This window comes from Cervus canadensis, chromosome 2 (genome assembly GCF_019320065.1).
Source record: "Cervus canadensis isolate Bull #8, Minnesota chromosome 2, ASM1932006v1, whole genome shotgun sequence".
Classification (NCBI taxonomy): Eukaryota; Metazoa; Chordata; class Mammalia; order Artiodactyla; family Cervidae; genus Cervus; species Cervus canadensis.
Window position 1 is genome coordinate 96,990,227 of NC_057387.1, and position 25,396 is coordinate 97,015,622.

Consider the following 25,396-nt stretch of genomic DNA (forward strand, 5'->3'; position numbering starts at 1 on the left):
ATATATATATATGTAACTATCTATTTATGCAGGGAATATATTTCCTAGGGAAGGAAATGCCAGGTCATGGGTAGGTATATATTCAGATTTAGCTAGACACTACCACAGTTTTTTCCAAAGTGGTTGTGATCAACCTGACCACTGACAGCAGAGACTCTGAGATTCCACTGCATCTCATCCTTACCAACCTTTAATCAGGCTTTTCAAGTGTCCCTATTTTGGTAGCTGTGCAGTAGTAACTCAGTTCAGTTCAGTTCAGTCGCTCAGTCATGTTTGACTTTGCGACCCCATGGACTGCAGCACGCCAGGCCTCCCTGTCCATCACCAACTCCCGGAGTTTACTCAAACTCATGTCCATTGAGTCGGTGATGCCATCCAACCATCTCATCCTCTGTCGTCCCCTTCTCCTCCTACCTTCAATCTTTTCCAGCATCAGGGTCTTTTCAAATGAGTCAGTTCTTCACATCAAGTAGCCAAAGTATTGGAGTTTCAGCTTCAACATCAGTCCTTTCAATGAATATTCAGGACTAATTTCCTTTAGGATGGAATGGTTGGATCTTCTTGCAGCCCAAGGGACTCTCAAGAGTCTTCTCCAACAACACAGTTCAAAAGCATCAATTCTTCGGCGCTCGGCTTTCTTTATAGTCCAACTCTCACATCCATACATGACTACTAGAAAAACCATAGCCTTGACTAGATGGACCTTTGTCAGCAAAGTAAGGTCTCTGCTTTTTAAGATGCTGTCTAGGTTGGTCATAACTTTCCTTCTAAGGAGCAAGTGCCTTTTAATTTCATGGCTGCAGTCACCATCTGCAGTGATTTTGGAGCCCCCACAAATAAAATCTGTCACTGTTCCCACTGTTTCCCCATCTATTTGCCATGTAGTGATGGGACTGGATGCCATGATCTTAGTTTTCTGAATGCTGAGTTTAAGCCAACTTTTTCACTCTCCTCTTTGACTTTCATCAAGAGGCTCTTTAGTTCTTCTTCACTTTCTACCATAAGGGTGGTGGTGTCATCTGCATATCTGAGGTTATTGATATTTCTCCCGGCAATCTTGATTCCAGCTTGTGCTTGAAATGCTAATTTGTATTTCCCTAGGTACTAATACAATTGAAGACCTTTTCATTGGGTTATTGACCATCTGGATTCCTCTTTTGCAAAGGGCCTATTTGGGTCTTTTGCTTGTTTCTATACAGGGTTGCTTCTTTATTCACATTGATCTTTGTAGCTCTTTATTCTGGAAACAAGCCCTTTGTGGGCTATTTATGTTATAGATATCTTTTTTCACTCTGCATTTTCACTCTCTTAATGGTATCTTTTGATTAACAGAAGTTTTACTTTGTAATAAAATTGTAATGTAATAAATGTAATAAAATTGATTCATCTTTTTCTATGTGAATTGACACAACTTTATGCCTATTTCAAAACTCTTTCTATCTGTCCATTCAGTCTTAAAGAATTTCAGTGGAGTATCAAGTATCAAGGTATGCGACAGCAATATGGCAAGGCAGAGTATAGGCTCTAGGGTTGGACAGATATGAGTGGCCCTGGACAGGATACTTTGACTCTTGAGTATTAGGTTTCTTTATCTATAATTAAAGATGTACTTACTATCTACCTTGCAAGAAGTGTGCAAAGCACTTGGCTTTGGTGTTTTTAGTGCTGGCACACAGCAGGCCCTCAGTGAAGAGTGGTAGCTGAGATTATATTCTCTGATCGTCCTTCCCCTCGTCCACGTTGCTACAGCGGCCTGAACCTCATGGCTGCATTGTAAAACATCAATCTATTGCCGTTAACCACAGCAAAATGGGTTAATTGCCTTTAACAGGCCAGCAAAGTCTCCCTATTACTCACAGGCAGCATCTATGGTACAAGGACCACCATCTTCAACTAAAACTTAAGACCTGATGCATGGAGATGCTCTCCTCATGAGGTAAAGTCATTCTGGGGTTCCCATATGGATGCAATGGCAGCAAGCTGAAGAATCAGTATCTTCCCTTTCTGTTCACTGCCAACAGCAGAGTGCTGTGGGGCAGGCAGACAGCCTGAGACAGGGGAGAGCTGGGCTCCACTAAACCCGGGTGATCTGAGTTGAAGCAGTGGGTGCCGATTTCTGCGTCCTGCACTGTCGATGCACGGAAGCATGGGAGCGCTTCAGCATGTGTGCACAGTACCGTGCCCCTACACACAGGAGGTGTACACACAGGAGGCGTGTATTTGAATTATACGGGGCGTGCCTGTGAACTGCAACAGGGTGTGTGTTCTCAGGAAGCTGTGATGCTCTCGCCAGCCCAGCATGTTCCTGGAGACCCTGATGGTCCACTGCTCCTGCGTGCCCAGAGCTTGGGGTCTTTCAGGGGTTTCTGCCCATCTCTCTCTGAGACAGGATGTGTGCACAGGAAACAGACATCTTTTCTATGACCCTGGACCACCCTGAATGAGGAAGGAGCATCTACTGCAAACTCTTTGCTGCACACGTTTAAAGCAACTGGCGAAGTCCTCTGGATGCTGCATCCCACTGCTCCTTCCCAGACCATGGGTCCCTAGAAAAGCTTCTTGAGATCTTCCCACAATATTAAGATATTCCAGTGCCGTCCCCAGACACCCCCTCCCCCACCTCATTAGGCTCCACTTCAACTGTGGCCAGTACTGAGAGCAGAAAGGATGACAGAGGGGGAGGGATTGGTACCTGAGCCTAGTGTTTGTCCCGCGGAGTCAAAGGAAAGAACCACTGAATCTGCAACACAAGAGGACAAGTTCATTTCTTTCTCCTTCTTATGGTAAAAACAAAAACAAAAACAAAAAGCAAGCTCTCACTGGCATTGCCCAAACCCTCTCCCAAGGAAAGGTCAACAGGACTGGAATCAGTTGCACAGACAGCCTCCACAGGTCCATCCCACCCATCCACTGGGCCAGGAGGCCCTGCTGAGCCCAGCCCCAGCCTCCTGCCACTGGGAGGAACATCTCAGGGCAAAGACATGCCCCAAATTCTTCAGACGCATTTCCTGTCCAATTAGTGGACAAATTTACTTCTTTTTCCTTCTCACAGTGAAAATAAAATTAAAACAAAGCAAAAGAAAACTTCCCTCCTGCATCTGGTTAAAGGCACCAACATTTTCCTTTGACTTACTTTCTTTTCCTATTATTATATCCAATTGCTTATTATTTCCTCCCCCAAAAGGCATCAGGTGACCTACAGGAATTTACAGTATACACTGGAATTTTAAAAGTGAAGCAATCAAAGGAAGGAAAAATATTATATAGTCAGGGGAATGTTAGTGCACAAAATACATGCCATGAGGACCTAACCAAACACCACAGGTCGAATCAAAGAAGTCTGAGCTCCCAAACAGCTAAATAAAGGAGAAAATGAACAAGACAGAGGGCTCACAGTATATTCATTCATTCATTTACTCAGCTATTCAGTAAATATTTATTGAGCATCTACTACACGCAAGATACTGTACTTTGCGATCCAGACACACAAAAAAATGCATGATCTCTAGCCTCGTGGACCTGTCATCAGTCTAAGAGAAAAAAAGTTACCCAACAACAACTCATTCAACTGAAAACTGATGAAGTAAAAGCAACAACAATAAAGAGTGCGGAAAAGCACTAAAAGTTTGGAAGGGGAGCGTATATTGGTTAGGGAAGGCTTCCCTAAAGAAGTGACACCTGAACTACAAGGGGATGGATATGTAGGATACACAGAGGTTAAACCCAACAAGAAGGGAAGGGGCATTCCAGGCAGAGGGTGTCCTGTGGGGAGACCTGAAGCAGGATTGGACAGGGTGCCTCAGAGCAACCAGAAGTAGAAAAGCAAATACTATATAGTGATCAGAAAGAAATTCCTCTTATAGGTCTTAACAAATGGAGATGCTATACCATGCTGAAGACTGTTAACTTCTACAACATCTCTATTACATGATAAATAACTGTGGATCTTTTATGGCTGTTTCCTACAACAGGAACCAATACAAATGATGGCATAAAGCCAACACATAGCTCAATAAATGCAAATTATTAATACAAGGGACACCAAGACAATTTAAGGCCCAACATAACCCCAGAGACCCCAGACTCAAAAAGGATCATATTCAAAAGGCTCAGTCACTACAAAGGAATGCTAGCTGGTTGCCTATAGGAACAGCATCTGCACCCCAGGGAGCATCCCACCCCAGCAGGATCCTTCAGATCTCAGGTGTACGTCATTTTCTTTGTACTGCACATGGAAATCTGACACAAGAGTTCCAAAACTGGAAGTTACATCTGTCCCACTGCTAGACTAAAAGCTCCATAAAGACAGACACTATGGATGCTTTGTTCACTGATATGTTACCAACATAACACCTGGTGTGTGCTCAGTCACTTAGTCGTGTCCAACTCTTTGCCACCCTATGGACTGTGGCCTACTAGGCTCCTCTGTCCATGGGAATTCTCCAGGCAAGAACTGCAGTTTCCGTGCTCTCCTCCAGGGGATCTTCCCTGACCCAGGGATTGAACCGCGTCTCTTACGTCTGCTGCATTGGCAGGCAGGTTCTTTACCACTATCGCCACCTTTGCCTTTTGTGGATATGTGCCTGTCCTTCTTTTGCTGGGAGTGTTCTGATAGCCCCCTTATCCACACTTAAACCTCCAACTTAGCCTACTGCCATCGTCTTTTATACTGCTGCATGATTTTTCTAAAAAGTATACCTGACCACCTCTTTGCTCTTGATTAAAATGCTTCAGTGGCTTCCTCTAGCCTGAAAGATAAAGTCCAAGCTCTGACCTTCAAGGTCTTTACCATTCTGGCTAATTTATGACCTGTAATATACCTCATGTTCCAGATATGCTAAACTGTTTCTATTTTTCCAAAGAGATCTTCACCTTCATGTTTTCAGACATCTGACATACTGTTTTCTCTGCCCACTTGCATAGAAAATCTCCCACTTTTCTATTAAGACCCAAAGAGATCATCTCCTCTTCTTAAAGCCTTCTCTGGTCAACTCTGCCCCTTCTCTTTAGGCCATCACTGCATGCTATTATGGCATTTGTCATAGTGCCTTATAATCCTGTCTTTACTCTTGCTCTTCTCTCATTAAACTGCACGTCCCCTGAGGACAAGGACTGTCTATTCATTTTGAGGCTTTGATGTCAAGTGCACTGACTGACACTCAGAAAGTGGTCAACATGCTCATTAAACAAAGGAATGTTTGCTTCCTTTGCTTCCTTTCAAAGGTGACGTTATCTGAGTGATATTTCACAAACTGGTGAGGGGAGAGATCTATTCTGCACAGAGATTCTCATTCAATTCAAGTCAACCTTGAAATGTCCTTGTAGCAGAAAGATTCAGAGGTTCAAGCCCAGCCTCATCCTTGGGAGATGAAAGCATTCCCACGAAGCAGTGCCGGGGGAATAAGGAAAGGGCCCCAGGCGCTTTCTAGGTGAGGGATCACAGTCACCTGGAGGAGATTAGCAAAGCCTTTCTGAGAAGCTGACTGCCCAGGTGGGCAACAGTAACACCATCTCAAATTTTTATTGCAGTTGACAGGTACTTTTCCAATTGCAATTTACTGTCTTTGTACACACAAGCAGTTCTGAAACAATCTCTTTCAAAGTTTTCAATCTTTTTCTAAAAGAAAAAAGGCTACACGTTAACTAAAAGACTAAAACTTTAAGAGTAAAAGAAAAAAAAGAAACTTAAATGTGAACAACGGTTGTCTCTGGGTGAAAGAATTATAGATGATATTTATTCCTGCAGTTTTGAAAAATTTCTATAGTGAATATGTAACTTGTATTATCAGAGGGGAAAAAAAGTTAGGAAAAAACTTTCTAATCCAGCTCTAGGATTTTAACCTCTAACTCACTGGTACCAATGCAAAAGGATGGCAGGTTCTTGATCACCTTCCTGATTCCCTGTATGTGCTGACAAGCTTTTTGGCTTTTCCCTTTCCTTACATTTCATGACACTTAACTATACCTCAGTAACCTCAATTCCTAAATAGACCAGCTTTTAAGAAATTATTTTCTTCTTCCTTCCTTCTCACAAATATTATCAGGGGCCCATTATGTGCCAGGCCTGGTGATACTAGAGATATGAACTGGTCTATCTAATCTATCCTATCTGATCTATTCTATCCAGCAGATAAGAGCTGGTCTTTTTGCCTTCTAGCCAAGGAAGCAGAGATGTCAATTGGCACTTAGAAATCAAGCATGATAAGGATATGCAAGAAGCAAGCACCAAACAGATAACAGTCTTACTGGAAAGAGTCAGAGTTTTTGTAAATATTATTTCCAGTGGTGGTGGAATGCTCCCAAGAGTGTGTGTCTTTAAACTGCAGAAGATGCAAGTGAGAGGGCAGAAACTTCAGGAGGAAGTTTTGTGTAATTTGGATGGATATTGCTTTGAGCATTTAAGGCAGAGATTTGAGAATCAGTTTGGCCATTCATTTTTTTGTGTTTATTCTGAAGGATGTAAGATCATTTGAGCTATAAACCATTTTGACAGCTAAAGGGAAAATTCAGTATTCAACAAATTGAAAAGTTTGTTTTGCAAGAAGCAGAGCAAGAATATCCAGACTTCTCCCTCTCAGGCTAACAAATATGTCATTTTTATTTCAAGCAGCCCAGGCTCCAGCTGTTTCAGGCTCTGAGGCCAGAGGCAGCCATGTGGTGTGCTAAGCAAGTGACCAAACAGAATCCCAGACCAAAGCACAACAGAGCATTGCTACACATGACTTTGTTCAGTGAGGAAACCTAGAATTGACTAGAAACCTTTTATTATGGTCAGATGTTTCCTGTGTCTGGTTTCTGAAGTGGATAAAAAGAATATTAAGAGAGGATGGAGAACGGGGCCCAGTCTTTCCAGTCATTGGACCGGATTCCAAAGTCATATTATGGGGTGAATAAGCTATGTTTTAGGTACTACCTGTCATGGCACACACTCAACACATATATTCTGCTAGCCACCATAGGTATGCCCTACAGATGGAAGAATGAATGAATGAAAGAAAAAAAAACAACTGTTCCATCATGTAGCGTATAACCTAACAGGTAAAATAAAAACATATATAAAGCTAAGCATTATATAGTTAATAATACCATACTGTATACTTGAAGTTTGTTGAGACAGTAGATATTAAATGTTATCACCACACACATACATGCAAAAAGGTAACTATGTGAGGTGATGGATGTGCTAACTAGCCTTATTGTAGTAATCATTTCACATTATATACATCTTTCAAACAATCACATTGTACTCCTTAAACTTACACAATGCTATTTCTCAATAATAACTCAATAAAACTGAGACATTATTTTGCTGACAAAGGTCCATCTAGTCAAAGCTATGGTTTTTGCAGTAGGCATGTATGGATGTGAGAGTTTGACCATAAAGAAGGCTGAGTGCCGAAGAATTGATGCTTTTGATCTGTGGTATTGCAAAAGACTCTTGAGAGTCCCTTGGACTGCAAGGAGATCAAAGCTGTCAATCCTAAAGGAAATCAACCCTGAATATTCACTGGAAGGACAGATACTGAAGCTGAAGCTCCAACACTTTGGCCACCTGATGCGAAGAACTGACTCATTTGAAAAGACCCTGATGCTGGGAAAGATTGAAGGCAGGAGGAGAAGGGGATGACAGAGGATGAGATGGTTGGATGGCATCACTGACTCGATGGACATGAGTCTGAGCAAGCTCCAGGAGATAGTGATGGACAGGGAGGCCTGGCATGCTGCAGTCCATGGGGTCGCAAAGAGTCAGACACGACTGAGTGACTGAACTGAACTGAAAGCTGAAGGGGGGAAGCTAAGTATAATGTATAGGTATGGAAATAAGGGTGATTTTTCATTGTTCATTAATTCAACATATTAATTAAGCAACTACTATATACCAGACTTAGGGATACAATGGTAAAGAAGAACAAAAATGCTCCTATTCTCAAGGAATTTATATTTTAATCAGGGCGATTGAAAAAAAAACAGTAAAAAAAACGAACAAGATAATTTCTGACAGTGATAAGTGGCATGAAGAATATTCAATGATGTAACAGTGATCACAGGTGGGAGCACAGGCAATGCTAGGTTGGGTGTTTTGGGAAGACTTCTCTGAGGAGGCGACATATGACTGAGACTGGAAGGCAGGAATCCACCAAGAAAAGACCAAAGGAAAAAGAGTTCCAGGTGGAAGGAAAGCAAGTATAGCAATCTTGGTACATTTAAGAAGCAGAGAGAAGGCCAGTGTTGCTGGAACACAGAGCATGAAAAACACAAGGTGGGTGTGACATGGGGTCAGAGAGAACGCAGGAGCCAAATCTGTAGGAGCCCGTATGTAAGAGGCCACAGCAAGACATCTGTGCTGTGTTTCAATAGCAGGGAGAAGCCCCCGCTTAAAACTAGGGGAGAAACTGATCTGATTTATATTTTTAAACATAAACGCTCACTGCTATGCAGGAACTAAACTGACTGTTCTGGCAACACAGTAAAAGGTAGACTGGAGAGAAAGACAGAGAGAGATTGAAGGCCAGGAGACTGGTAGAAAAGAACGCAACATTCCAGATGCGAAATGATGGTGGCCTGAACCAAGGCAGTGGCAACAAAAATAAAAAACAAAAGCCAATGGATGCTAATAATGTTTAAAAGGGAATATTTATAGGGTTAGTGACTTGCAGGACATGAGTAAGAGATTAGGAAGAAGGAGGATTATATATATCTATATTCTGGGCTTGGGCATATAGATGCTGATCTTTGCTTAAATGGGAGTAGCCTTCATCTAAGCCACATGACCCTGCCTCTCCTCTGGTCAGACAACTGGATCACAAGTGAGCACATGATCCATGAGAAGGCAATCCATAGACTGATCATCCATCTAAAATGCAGACAGGTTCTACCTTCTACAGACGTGAGTTGGGATGCACAGAGCGGGGCTGTGGGCAGGAAATACAAGCAAACAAGCAAATAAGAACAGAGGCTGGGAGGCTACGGACTGGACTTGATGCTGGGCCTTCGGGGCCCATGTTAGTGGTAGCGAAGAGCCACAAGTGTGTTGAGGAGAAGACACCAGAGCTGCCTTGGATCCAGAATATTCTTTCGGTGCAGTCAGCTATCCCATGCATCATGAGACCTTGAGATTTAGCTTTTAGTTCCTAGGGACTTGGCCTGTAATTGAGTTTCTCATTTTCAAATCTCTTGCTATCTTGGAGCTGTCTGTAGTCTGAGTGGACTCACTTCCTCTACCTTCCAGCCTGCATGCTTTAATACCCTGGAGCACTTTCTGCCTTTCCAATAAGCTGCTCCAAGCACAACTCACCCTGAGAGTCTAAATCTCAGAAGTAGAAGGCCCCACTTGGATGCTGGGTCTAATCTGTGTTTTCCAATCTAACTTCATGAAAGAGCTCTCAATTTTGGGTATTCACTGTTCCATCAGCAAAACTGATATTTCAATAGCCACATGGCTACCTGTGTCTTGTTCTACTCTATCCACTGCTTAGATTCTGAGGAAAGTTAACTCCTAGTCTGAGCCCCTCGATTTATTCCCTTTCAACCTTAACCCCAAACAAACATAACATGAGTTTTGGAGATTGCTGAGATACATAGAGAAATGAGATTCCTGAAGACACATAGAGGAAACAAAAAGCTCAAGGACAGAAAATGAAATACATGCATTGATTTAGAAGACTGTGGTATATGGAAGAGACATGAGTAAAATAATTAGAGCTAGGAGTAGCAGGACAGAGGAAGCCAGAGGAGGTAAGAATTGTTGGTAAAAAGGAGTATCTAAATGTGGCAAAGAGGAGGAAGAAGCTGATGAATGAAAAGATACTGCCAAATCACTCACTGGGAAGGCATTTGTAACTTTAGTGGGACTGAACTGTGAGTGTGTTAAGTGGAGGCTGTTGACTTAGCAGACTTATTTCAGGAAGTCTCTCCCTAGGTTTATGTCATTAATTTATCAAACATATACAGAGTTCTTCCAAACTCAAGAGACTGTATGGAAAGATTAGAGAAGGTCCCTGACATGAAAGAATTTATGAACCATCAGGAGGAGAATACAAAGATATAAATAACTATATTACAAGCCTCTAGAGAAGTTGCCCTAGGAGTTAAGAGACAAGAGGGAGATTTTTTTCTGGGAGAAGCTGGGAAGACTTGAAGGAGAGGGTATTTGAGCTGGTGTGAAATAAATTCATGGGACAGGCTGTGCTGGTCATGTGAGAACACTGAAGGAGAGGCAGTGAGGCATGGAAACTAAGGGGTGTGTGGTTTCAGGAAGGTAAAATTGTACCTAAATAATATATTAGGGTTTCTTTTAGGAGGTAAAAATGCATGTGACTAAAAGAACTAGTCAATACAACCTGTTCAGACTTTCAAGAAAGGCTGTGACACATCAAAGACTATTTTTAAAAAGCGAGTCACCATGAAATTGCAGAAGAAATTGCTATGTCATCCAGGAGACAAAAGGCATTGGCTGAGGATCAGGGGCAGGACACCCCTGGGGCATCAGCACCACAGGGAGACCGGCAAGTCTGGGAGTAGCTGGATTTATACCACCAACTGCCCTCTAAGAGGCTGGGGGAAGGGGGAAAGGGTGGCACCACTTACAAACACCTGTTGGTGCAACAGAAGGTGGATTGAAAGTGGTCCTAGGTGTGTGTTAAGACTGAGAGTGAGATGATAGGATGAGATTTGGAACTTCAGCGACCTGGGAAAGTGTTAGTCGTGGTGCCCTAGAAATAGGAAAGAGCTGGGTTTAGTGCAAAAACCATAGCTTGCTGAACCTTGATTTAGATTACACATACACCTCGCTCCCTTCCAAACCCCTCCAAATGACGGAAAAGGTCATTTGTTTGTTATAAATCAGAAGTACACAGGAACAGAGAATGGAGAGGAGATAACAGCAACAGAAGTTTTGGAAAGCAGATAAATAAGTGGAACTTATTCCACAAAACCAGGAAAGGTGAATCCTACAGTAGTAGTGGGAAAAGCTGAAATATATCCTAAAATATACCACAGAACTCCCCAAAGGCTCAATCACTGGCAGCACCAGGTACCACTGGAAGTAGGAGAGAAGATATTAAAAAGAAGAGACCTCTCTCTTAAGTGTAGGCTGACAGCCAAGACCACAAGGCATTAGAAGAAATTACCTAATATGATGATAGAGACCAAAACAAATGAAAAGTAAATGCAATGTGGAAAAAGAGAAAACACATATGACAGTGAAAGTTTTTTAAAAATCATTAAAATCCTCAGAGAGAAAATATTTTATTCAGGAAATAGATGCCATTTCTAAAAGAAAGGTACATTCAGTGAATTAAAACAAAAAATAACTCTTGGAAATTAAAAACATAATAGCAGAAATAGAAAGGATTAAAAAAATAAGTCAAGGAAATGTAGCACAAAAGACAAAGACAGAATGTGGGAGACAAAAATTTTTTTGTTTGTGTGTTTGTTTAATTAGAGCACCAGTTTAGGAAACACAATAATTGAATTATGGAAGTTCTAACAAAAGGAAATATTTAATAGAAGGGAGAAATATTCAAAGAAATAATTAAATAACATTTCCCCATAACCAAAGAACTTGAGTTTTTTAATCTAAAAGGGCCCTCTGAGTGTATAGCACAAAATAAAAATAGCCCTCCAACAAGTATGTCATCATGAAATTTCAGAACACTCAAATTTCCAGAGAACAACAGCAAAGAGGTTTTATAAAAGTAATTTAAAAGTCAGAGTGGCTTCAGATCTCTCAAGAAAAGCACTGAAAGCCTAAAATATGTGATGCAACATCTTCAAAATTCTGAGGAAAATAATTTCCAACCAAGAATTCTATACCCAGCCAGAATGTCAATTAAATATGAAATTAAAATAAAGACACTTTCATATGGGCAAAGTCTCAAAAATTTCTCATGCATCCTTTCTCAGGATATTAGAGGATGTGTTCTAGTAAATGAAGAATAAATTTTTTTTTAAAAATGGACTCCAGGAAATGAGATATACCAAAAAAGAAGGATGGTGAGGGAGACTCCAAGGTCATGCAGGGCAGCAGGGACAGACAGAAAATAGTCCAGAGCAGTGCAAGTCAGAAGGCCCCTAGAGAGATTTCTTCAAGAAAATGAAACTAATAGACTATCTAATGTGTTTGGACATATGGAGAGCAGATTTATACAACTGAGGAAGGGTGCAGAGTTGAATTATTGATCAATACATAGAAAACTAAGCAAAATATAAGGCATGAATGTAACTGACTTCAAGAAAAATAAAGTATTCTCTGAAAAGACAGTAATCATGGTATCTATGAACAGCATTTTCATGGCTATACTATTTAGACTGAACATTTTTCTAACTATATCAGGAGAATGGAAGTATGGACTTGATATCTGTAGTGGAGGAGCAGTGAGTGTGTCCGTGTGTACGTTCAGTTGGCTCAGTCATGTCTGACATTTTGTGCCCCCATGGACTGCAGTCCACCAGGCTCCTCTATCCATGGAATTGCCCAGGAAAGAATACTGGAGTGGATTGCCATTTCCTCCTCCAGCAGATCTTCCCAATCAAGGGATCGAACCCACGTCTCCTGTGTCTCCTGCATTGGCAGGCAGATTCTTTACCACTGTGCCACTTTGGAGGACTGCAGTGAGTGTGATAGAGTACTAAACCTTCATCTTCCATTAGAGAAATGGATGCGTGCCAAGTTGCTTCAGTCATGTCCGATCCTTTACGGCCCTATGGATGGCAGCCCACCAGGCTCCTCTGTCCATGGGATTTTCTCAGCAAGAATACTGGAGTGGGTTGCCATGTCCTCCCCCAGAGGATCTTCCTGACCCAGGAGTTGAACACTCATCTCTTTACATCTCCTGCATTGGCAGGTGGATTCTTTACTGCTAGCTCCACCTGGGAGCCCACAGAAATAGTTAATACTCAAAACAGAAATATCAAAAATGAATCAACTATACTTCAATAAAATAAAATTTTAATTAAATTAAAATTTAAAAAGGGAATATCAAGAATGGCAATATAACTAGGTTGCCTTGAGATCTGGAGGTAAATATCAAACAAATTAGGTTAAAAGAGTTGAAAACAAATGCTTCCTGGAGGTAGGAAATCAAGTACTGGTGGTAATGAGAAAGTGATTTTCTTGTTCATTTTTGTTGGTAACAAGTCTTGTAGAATTGTCTTTTTGAACTATGCACATATATAACTTTAATAAAAACAAATATTAAATTCACTTGCAAAAGATTACAAAGTCTGTGGTGGTGGGGCCAGAGCTTCAAATTTAGTCAATCTGGTTCTCTAACCTATATATCATATATCTACCAACAGGGTCAATGAAGACTTTATTAGAAACCTCTGTCTTTAGTCGCTAAGTAATGTCCGACTCTCGCGACCCCATGGATTGTAGTCTCTCAGGCTCCTCTGTCCATGGGATTCTCCAGGCAAGAATACTGGAGTGGGTTGCCATTTCCTTCTCTGAGGATCTTCCCAACCCAGGGATCGAACCCAGGTCTCCTGCACTGCAGGCAGATTCTTTACCAACTGAGCTGTGAAGGAAGCCCTTCCTAGAAACCTAGATGCCTCGTATTTGATCATATCCTACTCAGTGCTTTACTAAATACTGTTTTACATTCTTTTGTGATTATCTTACTTATCTAAATATGATCTATAAGAAATAATTATCTAGAATAAAAAATAATTAAAAGATAAAACAACAAAATGTGTGAACCTTGTTTGGATCCAGATTAAAAAAAAACAACTGTGGAAATGCAAATTTAAACTAATTAGGGATCTGTAACTATGAATTGCTGGGAGGGATTGGGGGCAGGAGGAGAAGGGGACAACAGAGGATGAGATGGCTGGATGGCATCACCGACTCAATGGACATGTGTTTGAGTAAACTCCGGGAGTTTGTGATAGACAGGGAGGCCTGGCGTGCTGCAATTCATGGGGTCGCAAAGAGTCGGACACGACTGAGCGACTGAACTGAACTATGAATTGGGTATTGGAAAAAATTAAGGAATTATAGTTAATGTGCTGACAAAGGTCTGTATAGTCAAAGCTATGGTTTTTCCAGTAGTCATGTATGGATGTGAGAGTTGGACCATAAAGAAGGCTGAGCATTGAAGAATTGATGCTTTTGAACTGTGGTGTTGGAGAAGACTCTTGAGAGTCCCTTGAACTACAAGGAGATCAAACCAGTCAGTCCTAAACGAAATCAACTCTGAATATTCACTGGAAGGACTGATGCTGAAGCTGAAGCTCCAACACTTTGACCACCTGATGCGAAGAACTGACTCATTTGAAAAGACCCTGATGCTGGGAAAGATTGAAGGTAGGAGGAGAAGGGGATGACAGTGGATGAGATGGTTGGACGGCATCACTGACTCAATGGACATGAGCTTAAGCAAGTTCCGGGAGGTGGTGAAGGACAGGGAAGCCTGGTTTGCTGCAGTCCATGGGGTCACAAAGAGTCAGACATGACTGAGCAACTGGACAACAAATAGCTAATGTGAGGTAATAACATACTGGCTATCTTTTGTTAAAGTCCTTTATTGTTCAAGATGATACTGAAATACTTATGGGTAAAATGACTTGACGTCTGGGATCTGCTTTACAATCCAATACAATTTTTGAAGTTCAAATAATAAAAAAAGACATGATTCTCTATGAAAGTGGGCCTACAATATTCACATGTGCCTCAGACCTTTGGATAGGATAAGACTATTAAGTCATTTGCTGTATGACATTCTTTCCTTCATATGGAAAAAAGATGTACTTGATAGGCTGTCATTAAGAGTATGGTGCCATTCCATCCCCAAGAGATCACTTAATTAAGACAAAGGAAAGAAATAAAGTGAAAGGTTGCTCAGGTAAGTTTTTTTATTTTGCCATGAAAAAAACTGTATACTTAATATTTTGTATTATTTCTATTTTGTATTATTTCTCAATACCATAATTGAAAAATGAAAAGCAAGTGGTTGACATCACTGTCATTCATCTTAAATACTAAGAGTGGAAGGCATGGGGAAAAATGGAATACATTACTAATGGGAATATAAAATGGTAAAACAAGTTTGGAAAACAGCCTGGGAGTGTCTCAAATATAGGAACAAATATAGGGCAAATAAAGAGTTACCATATGGCTCAACAATTCTACTGCTAGCTATACATAAACCAAAGAGAAATAAAAGTTTTATGTCCACACAAAAACTTGAATATGAATGTTTATAGCAGTGTTATTCACAATAGCCAAAAAGTGAAAGCAATCTAAATGTCTCTTCAACTGATGAATGAATTGTGGAATTAAAGAATCCTGCTCAAATTGAAGGGCTTCCCTGGTAGCTTAGTGGTAAAGAACCCACCTGTGAATGCAGGAGACAAGAGACTGAGGGTTCCATCCCAGGGTCAGGAAGATCTCCTGGAGGAGAAAATGGCAACCCACTCTGATATTCTTACCTGGAGAATCCCATGGATAGTGGAACCTGGCAGGCTACAGTCCATGGGGTCACAAATCTGCCACGCAGCCTCAATTATTCCAAATGGGAAGAGATTACACCAGATCTCCAACAGAAAGGTGCCTCTACTACCCAGAAGGAAGAAGAAAACTCTCCACCCCATGATAGCCCAGCCGATCAGAGACTGTAGCAGTAAAGCCAAGGAAAAGCCTCTATACTCCGGACTCCCAGCTTCCTCCAATGGACTCTCTGGTTATCACAGCAACAACTCCCAAATTTCCACCCCAGCTTCCCCAATAAAAGCAAGTTCCCTTTCCTCTAAAAAAGCAGGTTACTCTTTCTTGTTCTCTGGACTTGCCTATGGCTTGCCATAGATTGCGTTTCCCAAACAGCAATTCCTCTGGTTGTTGTTGTTTAGCTGCTAAGTAATGTCCGACTCTTCGCAACACCACGAACTGCACCACGCCAGGCTTTCCTGTCCTTCACTATCTCCCAGAGTTTCCTCAAATTCATGTCCATTGAGTTGGTGATGCTATCCAATCATCTCATCCTCTGTCGCCTCCTTCTCCTCCTGCCCTCAATCTATCCCAGCTTCAATGTCTTTTCCAATGAGTCGGCTCTTTGCATCCAGTTGGCCAAAATATTGAAGCTGCAGCTTCAGTAACAGTCCTTCCAATGAGTATTCAGGGTTGATTTCCCTTAGGATTGACTGGTTTAATCTTCTTGTTGTCCAAGGGACTCTCAAGAATCTTGTCCAGCACCACAATTCGAAAACATCAATTCTTCAGTGCTCAGCCTTCTTTATGGTCCAACTCTCACATCTATATATGACTACTGGGAAAACCATAGCTTTTACTATATGGACCTTTGTTGGCAAAGAGATGTCTTTCCTTTTTAATACACTGTCTAGGTTTGTCAGAGCAAGGAGCACGCATCTTTTAAATCCATGTCTGCTGTCACCATCTGCAGTGATTTTGGAGCCCAAGAAAACAAAGTCTGTCACTGCTTCTACTTTTTCCCCTTCTATTTGCTATGAAGTGATGGGACCAGATGTCATGATCTTAGTTTTCTGAACGTTGAATTTTAAGTCAGCTTTTTCACTCTCCTCTTCACCTTCATCAAGAGGCTCTTTAGTTCCTCTTTGCTTTCAACTATTAGAGTGATATCATCTGCACATCTGAGGTTGTTGATATTTCTCCTGGCAATCTTGCTTCCAGCTTGTGATTCAACCAGCCCAGCATTTCACATGATATACTCTGCATATAAGTTAAACAAACAGGGTGACAATATACAGCCTTGTCATACTCCTTTCCCAATTTAGAACCAGTTGTTCCACATCTGGTTCTGGTTGTTGCTTCTTGACCCGCATACAGGTTTCTCAGGAGACAATAAGATGGTCTGGTATTCCCATCTCTTTAAGAGGTTTCCAGTTTGTTGTGTGATACACATAGTCAAAGGCTTTCACATATTCAGTGTGAAACAGAAGTAGATGTTTTTCTGAAATTCCATTGCTTTCTCTATGATCCAAGGAATGTAGGCCATTTGATCTCTGGTTCCTCGGCTTTTCTAAATCCAGCTGTACATCTGGAAGTTCTCGGTTCACATTCTGCTTAAGCCTAGCTTGAAGGATTTTGAGCATAACCATAAGCATGCAAAATGAGCGCAATTGTATGGTAGTTTGAACATTCTTTAGCACTGCCCTTCTTTGGGGTTGCAATGAAAACTGACATTTTCCAGGCCTGTGGCCACTGCTGAATTTTCCAAATTTGCTGGCATATTGAGTACAGCACTTTAACAGCATCATCTTTTAGGATTTTAAATAGCTCAGCTGGAATTCCATCACCTCCACTAGCTTTTTTTTTTTATAGTAAAACTTCCTCAGGCCCACTTGACTTCACACTCCAGGATGTCAGGCTCTAGGGGAGTGACACCACCATTGTGGCTATCTGGGGGGTCATTAAGACCTTTTGTGTATAGTTCTTCTGTGTATTCTTGCCACCTTTTTAAAATTACTTCTGCTTCTGTTAGGTCCTTACCATTTCTGTCCTTTATCGTGCCCATCCTTGCATGAAATGTTCCCTTGATGTCTCCAATTATCTTGAAGAGATTCTAGTCTTTCCCATGCTATTGTTTTCCTCTACTTCTTTGTCTTGTTCCTTGAAGAGGGCCTTCTTACCTCTCCTTGCTATTCTCTGGAGCTCTGCATTCAGTTGGGTATATCTTTCCCTTTCTCTCTTGCTTTTCATTTCTTTCCTTAGATAACCACTTTGCCTTCTTGCACTTCTTTTTCTTGGGGATGGTTTTGGTCACTGCCTCCTGTACAACATTATGAATCTCTTTCCATAGTCCTTCAGGCACTCTGTCTATGAGATCTAATCCCTTGAATCTATTCATCACCTCCACTGTATAATCATAATGGATTTGACTTAGGTCCTACCTGAACGGCCTAGTGTTCTTCCTTACTTTCTTCAATTTAAGCCTGAATTTTGCAATAAGGAGTTGCAAAAGCCACAGTTAGCTCCAGATCTTGTTTTTGCTGACTGTATAGAGCTTCTTCCTCTTCAGCTGCATAAAACATAATCAATCTGATTTCAGTATTGATGATTTGGTGATGTCCATGTGTAGAGTCATCCCTTGTATTGTTGGAAAAGGTTATTTGCTCTGACCAGTGTGTTCCCTTGACAGAACTCCGTTAGCCTTTGCCCCGCTTCATTTTATACTCCAAGGCCAAACTTGCCTGTTACTCCATGTATCTCTTGACTTCCTACTTTCGCATTCCAATTCCCTATGATGAAAAGGACATGCTTTTTTGGTGTTATTTCTAGAAGGTCTTGTAGGTCCTCACAGAACTGGTCAACTTCAGCTTCTTTGACATCAGTGGTTGGGGCATAGTCTTGGGTTACTGTGTTGTTGAATGGTTTTTGCCTTGGAAACTAATCAAGATCATTCTGTCATTTTTGAGACTGCACCCAAGTTGTGCATTTCAGACTCTTCTATTGACTATGAGAGCTTTCCTCTAAGGGATTCTTGCCCACAGTAGTAGAAATAATGGTCATTTGAATTAAATTCACCCATTCCTGTCCATTTTAGTTCACTGATTCCTAAGATGCTGATATCCACTCTTGCCATATCCTGCTTGACTATGTTTAATTTACCTTGATTCATGGACCTAATAATCCAGGTTGCTATGCAATACTGTTCTTTATAGCATCAGACTTTACTTTCACCACCAGACAGATCCACAACTGAGCATCATTACTGCTTTGGTACAGCTACTTCATTCTTTCTGGAGCTATTAGTATTTGCCCTTTTCTCTTCCCGAGTAGCATATCGGACACCTTCCAACCTGGGGGCGGGGGGGGCGGTGGGGGGTGGGTGGGCGCGGGGCTCATCTTCCAGTGTCATATCCTTTTTCCTTTTCATGCCATTCATGGGGTCTCATGGCAAGAATGCTAGAATGGTTTACCATTCCCTCTTTCAGTGGACCACGTTTTGTCAGAACTCTCCACTATGACACGTCCATCTTGGGTGGCCCTTCAAGGTGCAGCTCATAGCTTCACTGGGTTACACAAGCCCCTTTGCCACGACAAGGATGTGATCCATAAAGGGGTATTCCTCTGGTACTGTAGAATAAATTCAAAATAACTGGCTATTATACGATTAAAATTGACATATTTGGTGGCACAAGTGGGGTCCAAAGGAGGCAAACTCCCAGAGACAATGGCTCCTAGAATTAAGTGAGGTCACTTAACTAAGTCACTTATGCTTATCACTTTGCTGAGCTGCTGACTGCCTTCAATTTGGAGAGTGTTTTCTTGGATTCCAAGCTCCAGTCTTTTCTGTTTCAAGCTCTCTAACTTTATTCAGGCTCTGGAAAGGCTTTGTCCTTTCAGGGAAAAGATTTCATCTGTCTGGTTCAAGGCTTCGTCCTTAGTACTCAAGTTGTTTTCTGGAGCATGTGGTAGCTAGGTTCTCTTTTGGAGACTGAGCTAACTGGGAACTATTCCTTTTGGAATCTGGGCAAAGACTCTATCAACTTTCTTGGGTTTCTGGGAGAACTTAGGGAAATGGGACCCCACTCATCTAACTGCTCTGAAGGTGGTCTGCCTTTGGAGACTTGGGCCAGTTCATGTTTAAAAACTGTGGACACCCTTTACTGCATTTTAAACTAAGTGGGCTAGACAAACTAAAAGTAATTAGGAATTACAGTTGCCATTATGGGGAACTTTCAATCTCCCCAAATTCAAATAAGATTAAATCGGAGGGCTACACTCTAAAATTAAAACAAACATTTCACTGGTAACTGGAAACGTACAAAACTCTAAAATTGCCTCTTTGCAAGATTCTGTTTCTAAATTTGCCAAAATAACCAAAAAAGAAAAAATGAAATCTACCAGAGCCTCAAACTCTTGTATTCCCCTCCCCGAACTTCTGGTTTTGGACCATCTTGTGTCCTTCTCCACCCACTTTGACTCAGAGTCCGCCCTGACAGCCATCTTGTCCTCATACTCTGCCGCAATGTCATCTTCCTCTCTCCTCTGCAAAAACCTGCCCCTTTAAAAAATCAGACCCTCTGAGAATCCAAATGCTAAACCCTTAATTACTGTTTCTAAGACAATTGGAGCAAATAAACAACTAAAAGGAAAGATTTAAACAGCAATTGTCCTATATTTTTGAAAATAGACAAATAGATTCCAAAACTCTTAGGGGAAATTTTGTTTTCTATTTCCGTCTGGTTGGTGAAGTTTTTTGGTAGGTCTACTATCCTGTTCAAAAGATTCGACCTTTGTTTTAAATAAGGCCATCTTTAGGGGAAATCTTAACAGAGAGAACTCCAAACCACTCAGGAGACAACAGACTGCCTTCTTTGATTGATATGCAGAGGTTTCTAAAAGACAATTTGACTCCAAAAACAGTTCTAAAAGGGTCCTTACAGTATGCCAGAAAAACAATTTGGATCAAACTATTCTTTTGAGTTTTGTATTTTTGTACCTGAGATATGGCTAACATTTTTTTTTTAACATTTTAAATAAAACTATAAGTTCCCCATTTGCATCTGCCTGTGCACTCATGTGTATCTATATGTGTGTGTTAGCTGCTCAGTCACGTCTGACTCTTTGCAACCCCGTGGACTGTAACCTACCAGGCTCCTGTGTCCGTGGAATTCTCCAGGCAAGAATACTGGAGTGAGTAGCCATTTTCTTCTCCAGGAGATCTCCCTGACCCAAGGGTTGAACACGGGTCTCCTGTGTTGCAGGCAGATTCTTTACCCTCTGAGCCACCAGTGTATCTGTATATGTATGTATATATGTGTGGTATTTTTTTTTTTCTTTTCTACCTCTGGATAGTATTGCTAAAATTAATTCAAAAAGAGCTTTATTTAATTGGCTTAAAAACAAAAAAAGCAAAACAACAAACAAATGACCACTTAAATGAAATAAAATATAGCAGAGACTTTCTGGGTTTACATGATATAGTTTGAAAGCTAGTTTGGGGGTACTGGTTTAATTAAAATAGGCATGTCCTTGGAGTTACCAGTGTTGAAACTAATGCAGGCATACAATGTTTATTCTACCTGGGTTTATTGGTCAGATAAATTCATGTTATCTTCATTACAAAATTTGTGAGCTATAAATACATGGTATGATAAAGTTTTTCATGAATGTTGAAAACAAGTGAATTGAAAGTATCTGAATGAGATATAGATTTCTGGGTAAATCTTTTAAATAGTTTCCCCAAATCTTTTTGGCGTCCTGAAACTTTACAATTTTGCTAAGTTAAATTAAATAATAGGTAGTCATTAAATATCTAGATCATTCCCAAATAAGATCAAAATACTAGAACATTACTTAAAATAGGTTCATCTACTTTTGGCTTCCTTTACAAAGGAACTAAAGATATGTGGGTCTATTGGTAACATACCATATTGGAAAATTTCCTTGAGGAAAATACGTTTTTAGGAATTATGAAATATATTCATTAGTTCGTATAGACTACTCACAATTGTTTAAAGCTACCAGAAATAATTAGGGGAAACAACTATATATGCAACATAAGTAACACAGGTGCTTTTGGTAAACCCCGGTTTGATTCCTGGGTCAGGAAGATCCGCTGGAGAAGGGATAGCCTACCCACTCCAGTACCCTTGGGCTTCCCTTGTGGCTCAGCTGGTAAAGAATCTGCCTGCAGTGTGGGAGACCTGGGTCTGATCCCTGGGTTGGAAAGATTCTCTGGAAAAGGGAAAGGCTACCCACTCCAGTATTCTGGCTCGGAGAATTCCAAGGACTATACCGTCCATGAGGTTGCATGGACGGGTCAGACATGACTTTCACTTTCACTTTTGGTAAGAAAAGGTAGAAGAACAGAAATGCATTTTATTGAGGGCAAGAATGTAATTTTGTCCTAAAGTGAAGCTAGTTCAGAATAGGAAACACGAAAAATAGGACAAAAGCTAAATGAAATAGTAAGCTGTAGAAGATTTATGGGGAAAATTTTTTTGAAAAATAAATTTTATATGTGGTCAAGCTGGCTAAGTTAAAACGAATTTACTTAAATATCAAAACTACACTGCTCCCAAATGAATTTGGTTTTTAATCTCTTAAAAGGGCAAAGTTTTCTTCGACTAAGTAGCCTGCTCCTTTTTTTTTAACCTCTAAGTAATTTGCTTAGAAAACAAAGATTCATGTTTTACCAAAATTCTTTTCTAGGCTTCATTTTGTCTTAATCTGGTCTCTGATTACTTAAGAAAATGGAATCTTCTCAATATTAAAAGAACTAAGTTTTGCCTTCAACTATGTAACTTTTTGTATTTGCCTTTGAAATTTGTTACTTATTGTTACTGTGATCCAACAGATAATTATCATTTCATGATAATCTATGATCCTGTTGGATCAAGTGTCCAAAACCTTTTGATATATTTTATAAACTTCCCAAAAAGCAAGTTCTAAATGAACTTTAGAAAGACCTTGAGCTAACTCTGAGACCTTTCACAGGGTCCCTGGAAAATCTCAAGTCTTTTTGTCAGTTATAGGCAGTTACTGCTTTACTTTAACGCTTTTGCAAATATGTTTTTTCTTTAAAGAGATTCATGTATAAAGCTCTGACAGGTACTCTGGAATATGGGTTTTTGACAACTTTAAGATCATATGACTGAACTGGGAAAGGATTTCTAAAACTAATGGAAAACAAACTGCTTTAATGTTTTGTTTTCCAGGTGTAAAGAGACCATTTTTCTCCTCTTCTTTAAGTTATCTATAACTCATAGCAATTTGGTAAAATGTATGCTGGCCACAAAGATTGAAGCACTTATCTTTTTATCCCTGTCTGATTCCCCCCAAATTCTGAAATTCTTATTAAATATTCTTGTTTTTCATGACAAAGTATATATCTGTATAACTTCAGTGGGAGTCTGTTCTAGTAACAGGATGTCAGCAGCAATTGGCTCCTGCTCCTTTCAATCCCCAACTGATAAAGACAAGCATACTTCTGTATTGTAAAGGTCTAATTACATCTATTAAAAATAACCATGCTCTAGTAGAGCCCCCTTTCTGCAGCACATTACCAGGAGACAAAGACCCCACATACCACATTCTGTAACCTCGACATTTTGTATACTGGAAGAGGCACCTTTGAAAGAACCCTCTCTGGCCTCACTGGAAGGGCCCCTATCAAGTATTGTTAACTAACCTTTGTACTGTTAAACTCCAAGAAGTAGAGCCCTGGGTCTACACACCACATTTAAAGCAGGCATTGAATCCCAACTGGACCATCTGGCAACATGACGATAAAGCGCACTAGGATCTGAAGAAGACAGTATCCGAGGCTGACAGCTTTCCCAGGATGTCTGGGCCAAGCCTGTGTACCTTTCTTTCAGTACTGTCTCTCACCTTGTTTTTTCCCTCCCTTCCACGGAAGGACAATGCCCTAATTTTTATTTCCCAATCCCTTGTGAAAGGGGGAACCTCTCTGATTGCTGGATTTGCCATTGAAGACATCAGTCCATCCAAGGTAGCCAAGACCCTTTGGTTCACCCTATAAGAAATTCTACTGGGGTTCCAAATGCTGTTGTTTGTCCAAACTGTTTCCAGAGCCCATTTTATAAAGTCAGTGTGCTAAACCTGCCTAAACTTACTCCCTGCTTCAATTTGACTCAACCCTGGGATGGAAAAACAAGATTTTCTAAACATTTGTATGAAAGGTTCTGTGCAGTTGCCAGTGTAAGTCACATCATTTGTAAACTTGCTGACACATCTCTATGTCTAAGTATCCTCTTGGTGTGTAACAACCTTATGTGTGAGTCTTGGTTAAGTAATGCTAATGCCCCTATTCCAATGAATAACCCCATAGATGCTATTGTTTATGTGGGAGTCTTATCATATCTCCTGGTTATACCTTCATATATGGAAGTTTGGGGAATACCTTTAAGCTTGAGCAATTCATTGTCTTGATAGCTGGAGAATATGACGACAGTATACTCTTACTATATTCACTATCTTGTTCTCCCTACATAACCAAACAGAAGCCTCTCATTGGTCCATCCCATTAAGCCTTTACAACAACCTTAAGGAAGAACTTCCAGGAAGCATGCAAGATTCTGGTTTTGTCTCCATAGGGAGAGTTTTCTTCCTATGATTGGAGTGCCAATGAACAAATAATCAGGAATCTCTCCCTGATATTGGGAGTTAGCTGACTCCATAACCAACACAGTTTCAGCAATGTTCACCTAACTCATTGGCCAAGGTGATTTTGGATCACCACATAGCCTTTGATTACTTACTTGCTGAACAAGGCGGTATCTGTGCAGTAGCAAACACCTCTTGTTAAATGTGGGTACATGCCTCTGGGGAAGCAGAGGCCCAGTTACACAAAATTAAAGAGCAAGCATATTAGTTACAGCACATTTCACCCAACAATCCACTGTCTTCTGATTTATTCAACTGGCTACCTTTGGGTCTGAACTCCTGGTTTAGAACCATCTTGAAAACTGGATTTATAATGCTGTTTTTAATTCTGTTCTGTATATTTGCTAAGTTTTACCTCTATTACTTATCAAACCTTTATAAAATATAACATGCCTAATATGATGATGCTAGCCCAGTGTCTGAAGATAATTTATAACACTTACAACCTTGACTAAATATGGACTTATAATGAGAAATTCCTGAGAGTTACTAAAATATGGCCTCCTTAGGTTTCCAATTTGTGCACCTTCTCTCTGACATGAAACATGGCAACCAGGGAAGGTCTGAGGGATAAATTACTGCATGTGGAAATCCTGACTCTTGATCAGGAATGCTTTTAAGGAAAGAGCTTAAGCAAAAGGTGGAAATATGGAATTAAAGAAATCTCAGCTAAAACTGGAGTCAGGACAGGCCTGTAGGAGGAGCTCTCACACCCTACCGTGTACCCTCAATTACTTCAAGCAGTTAAGACATGTGTCAGATCTCCAACTGAAACGTGGCTCTACTTTACTATCCAGAAACAGTAGAAAACTTCACTCCAGGACAGCCCAGCCAGTCGGTGACTGTAGCAGTCCAACCAATCAGAAGCCTCTATACTCTGGATTCCCAGCTTCCTCCAATGGACTCTCTGTTTATCACAAGCCCTCCCAAATCCCCCTCTTTTCCCTATAAAACAAGTCCCCCTGCCTCGTTCTTGGGATTTGCCTATGGTTTACCATAGGTTACATTTCCCAACGGAGAAGGCAAGAGCAACCCACTCCAGTACTCTTGCCTGGAAAATCCCATGGACGGAGGAGCCTGGTGGGCTGCAGTCCATGGGGTCGCTAAGAGTTGGGCACAACTGAGCGACTTCACTTTCACTTTTGACTTTCCTGCATTGGAGAAGGAAATGGCAACCCACCCCAGTGTTCTTGTCTGGAGAATCCCAGGGACAGGGGAGCCTGGTGGGCTGCTGTCTATGGGGTCGCATAGAGTCGGACACGACTGAAGCGACTTAGCAGCAGCAGC

At 40.9% G+C, this 25,396-nt stretch overlaps 1 protein-coding gene across 2 annotated transcripts in view; it reads right to left on the reverse strand.

Annotated features, from left to right (window-relative positions):
* ST3GAL3 (ST3 beta-galactoside alpha-2,3-sialyltransferase 3) overlaps window positions 1–25,396 on the reverse strand; it is a 204,236-nt gene that overhangs the window by 110,595 nt on the left and 68,245 nt on the right. Inside the window, exon 3 of one of the 2 annotated variants that reach the window (XM_043461580.1) lies at window positions 2,693–2,740. The exons of the other annotated variant lie outside the window; for it this stretch is intronic. Coding sequence (XP_043317515.1) covers window positions 2,693–2,740 — 48 coding nt within the window. The remainder of the gene's footprint in view (window positions 1–2,692; window positions 2,741–25,396) is intronic. 2 annotated transcript variants of the gene reach the window in all.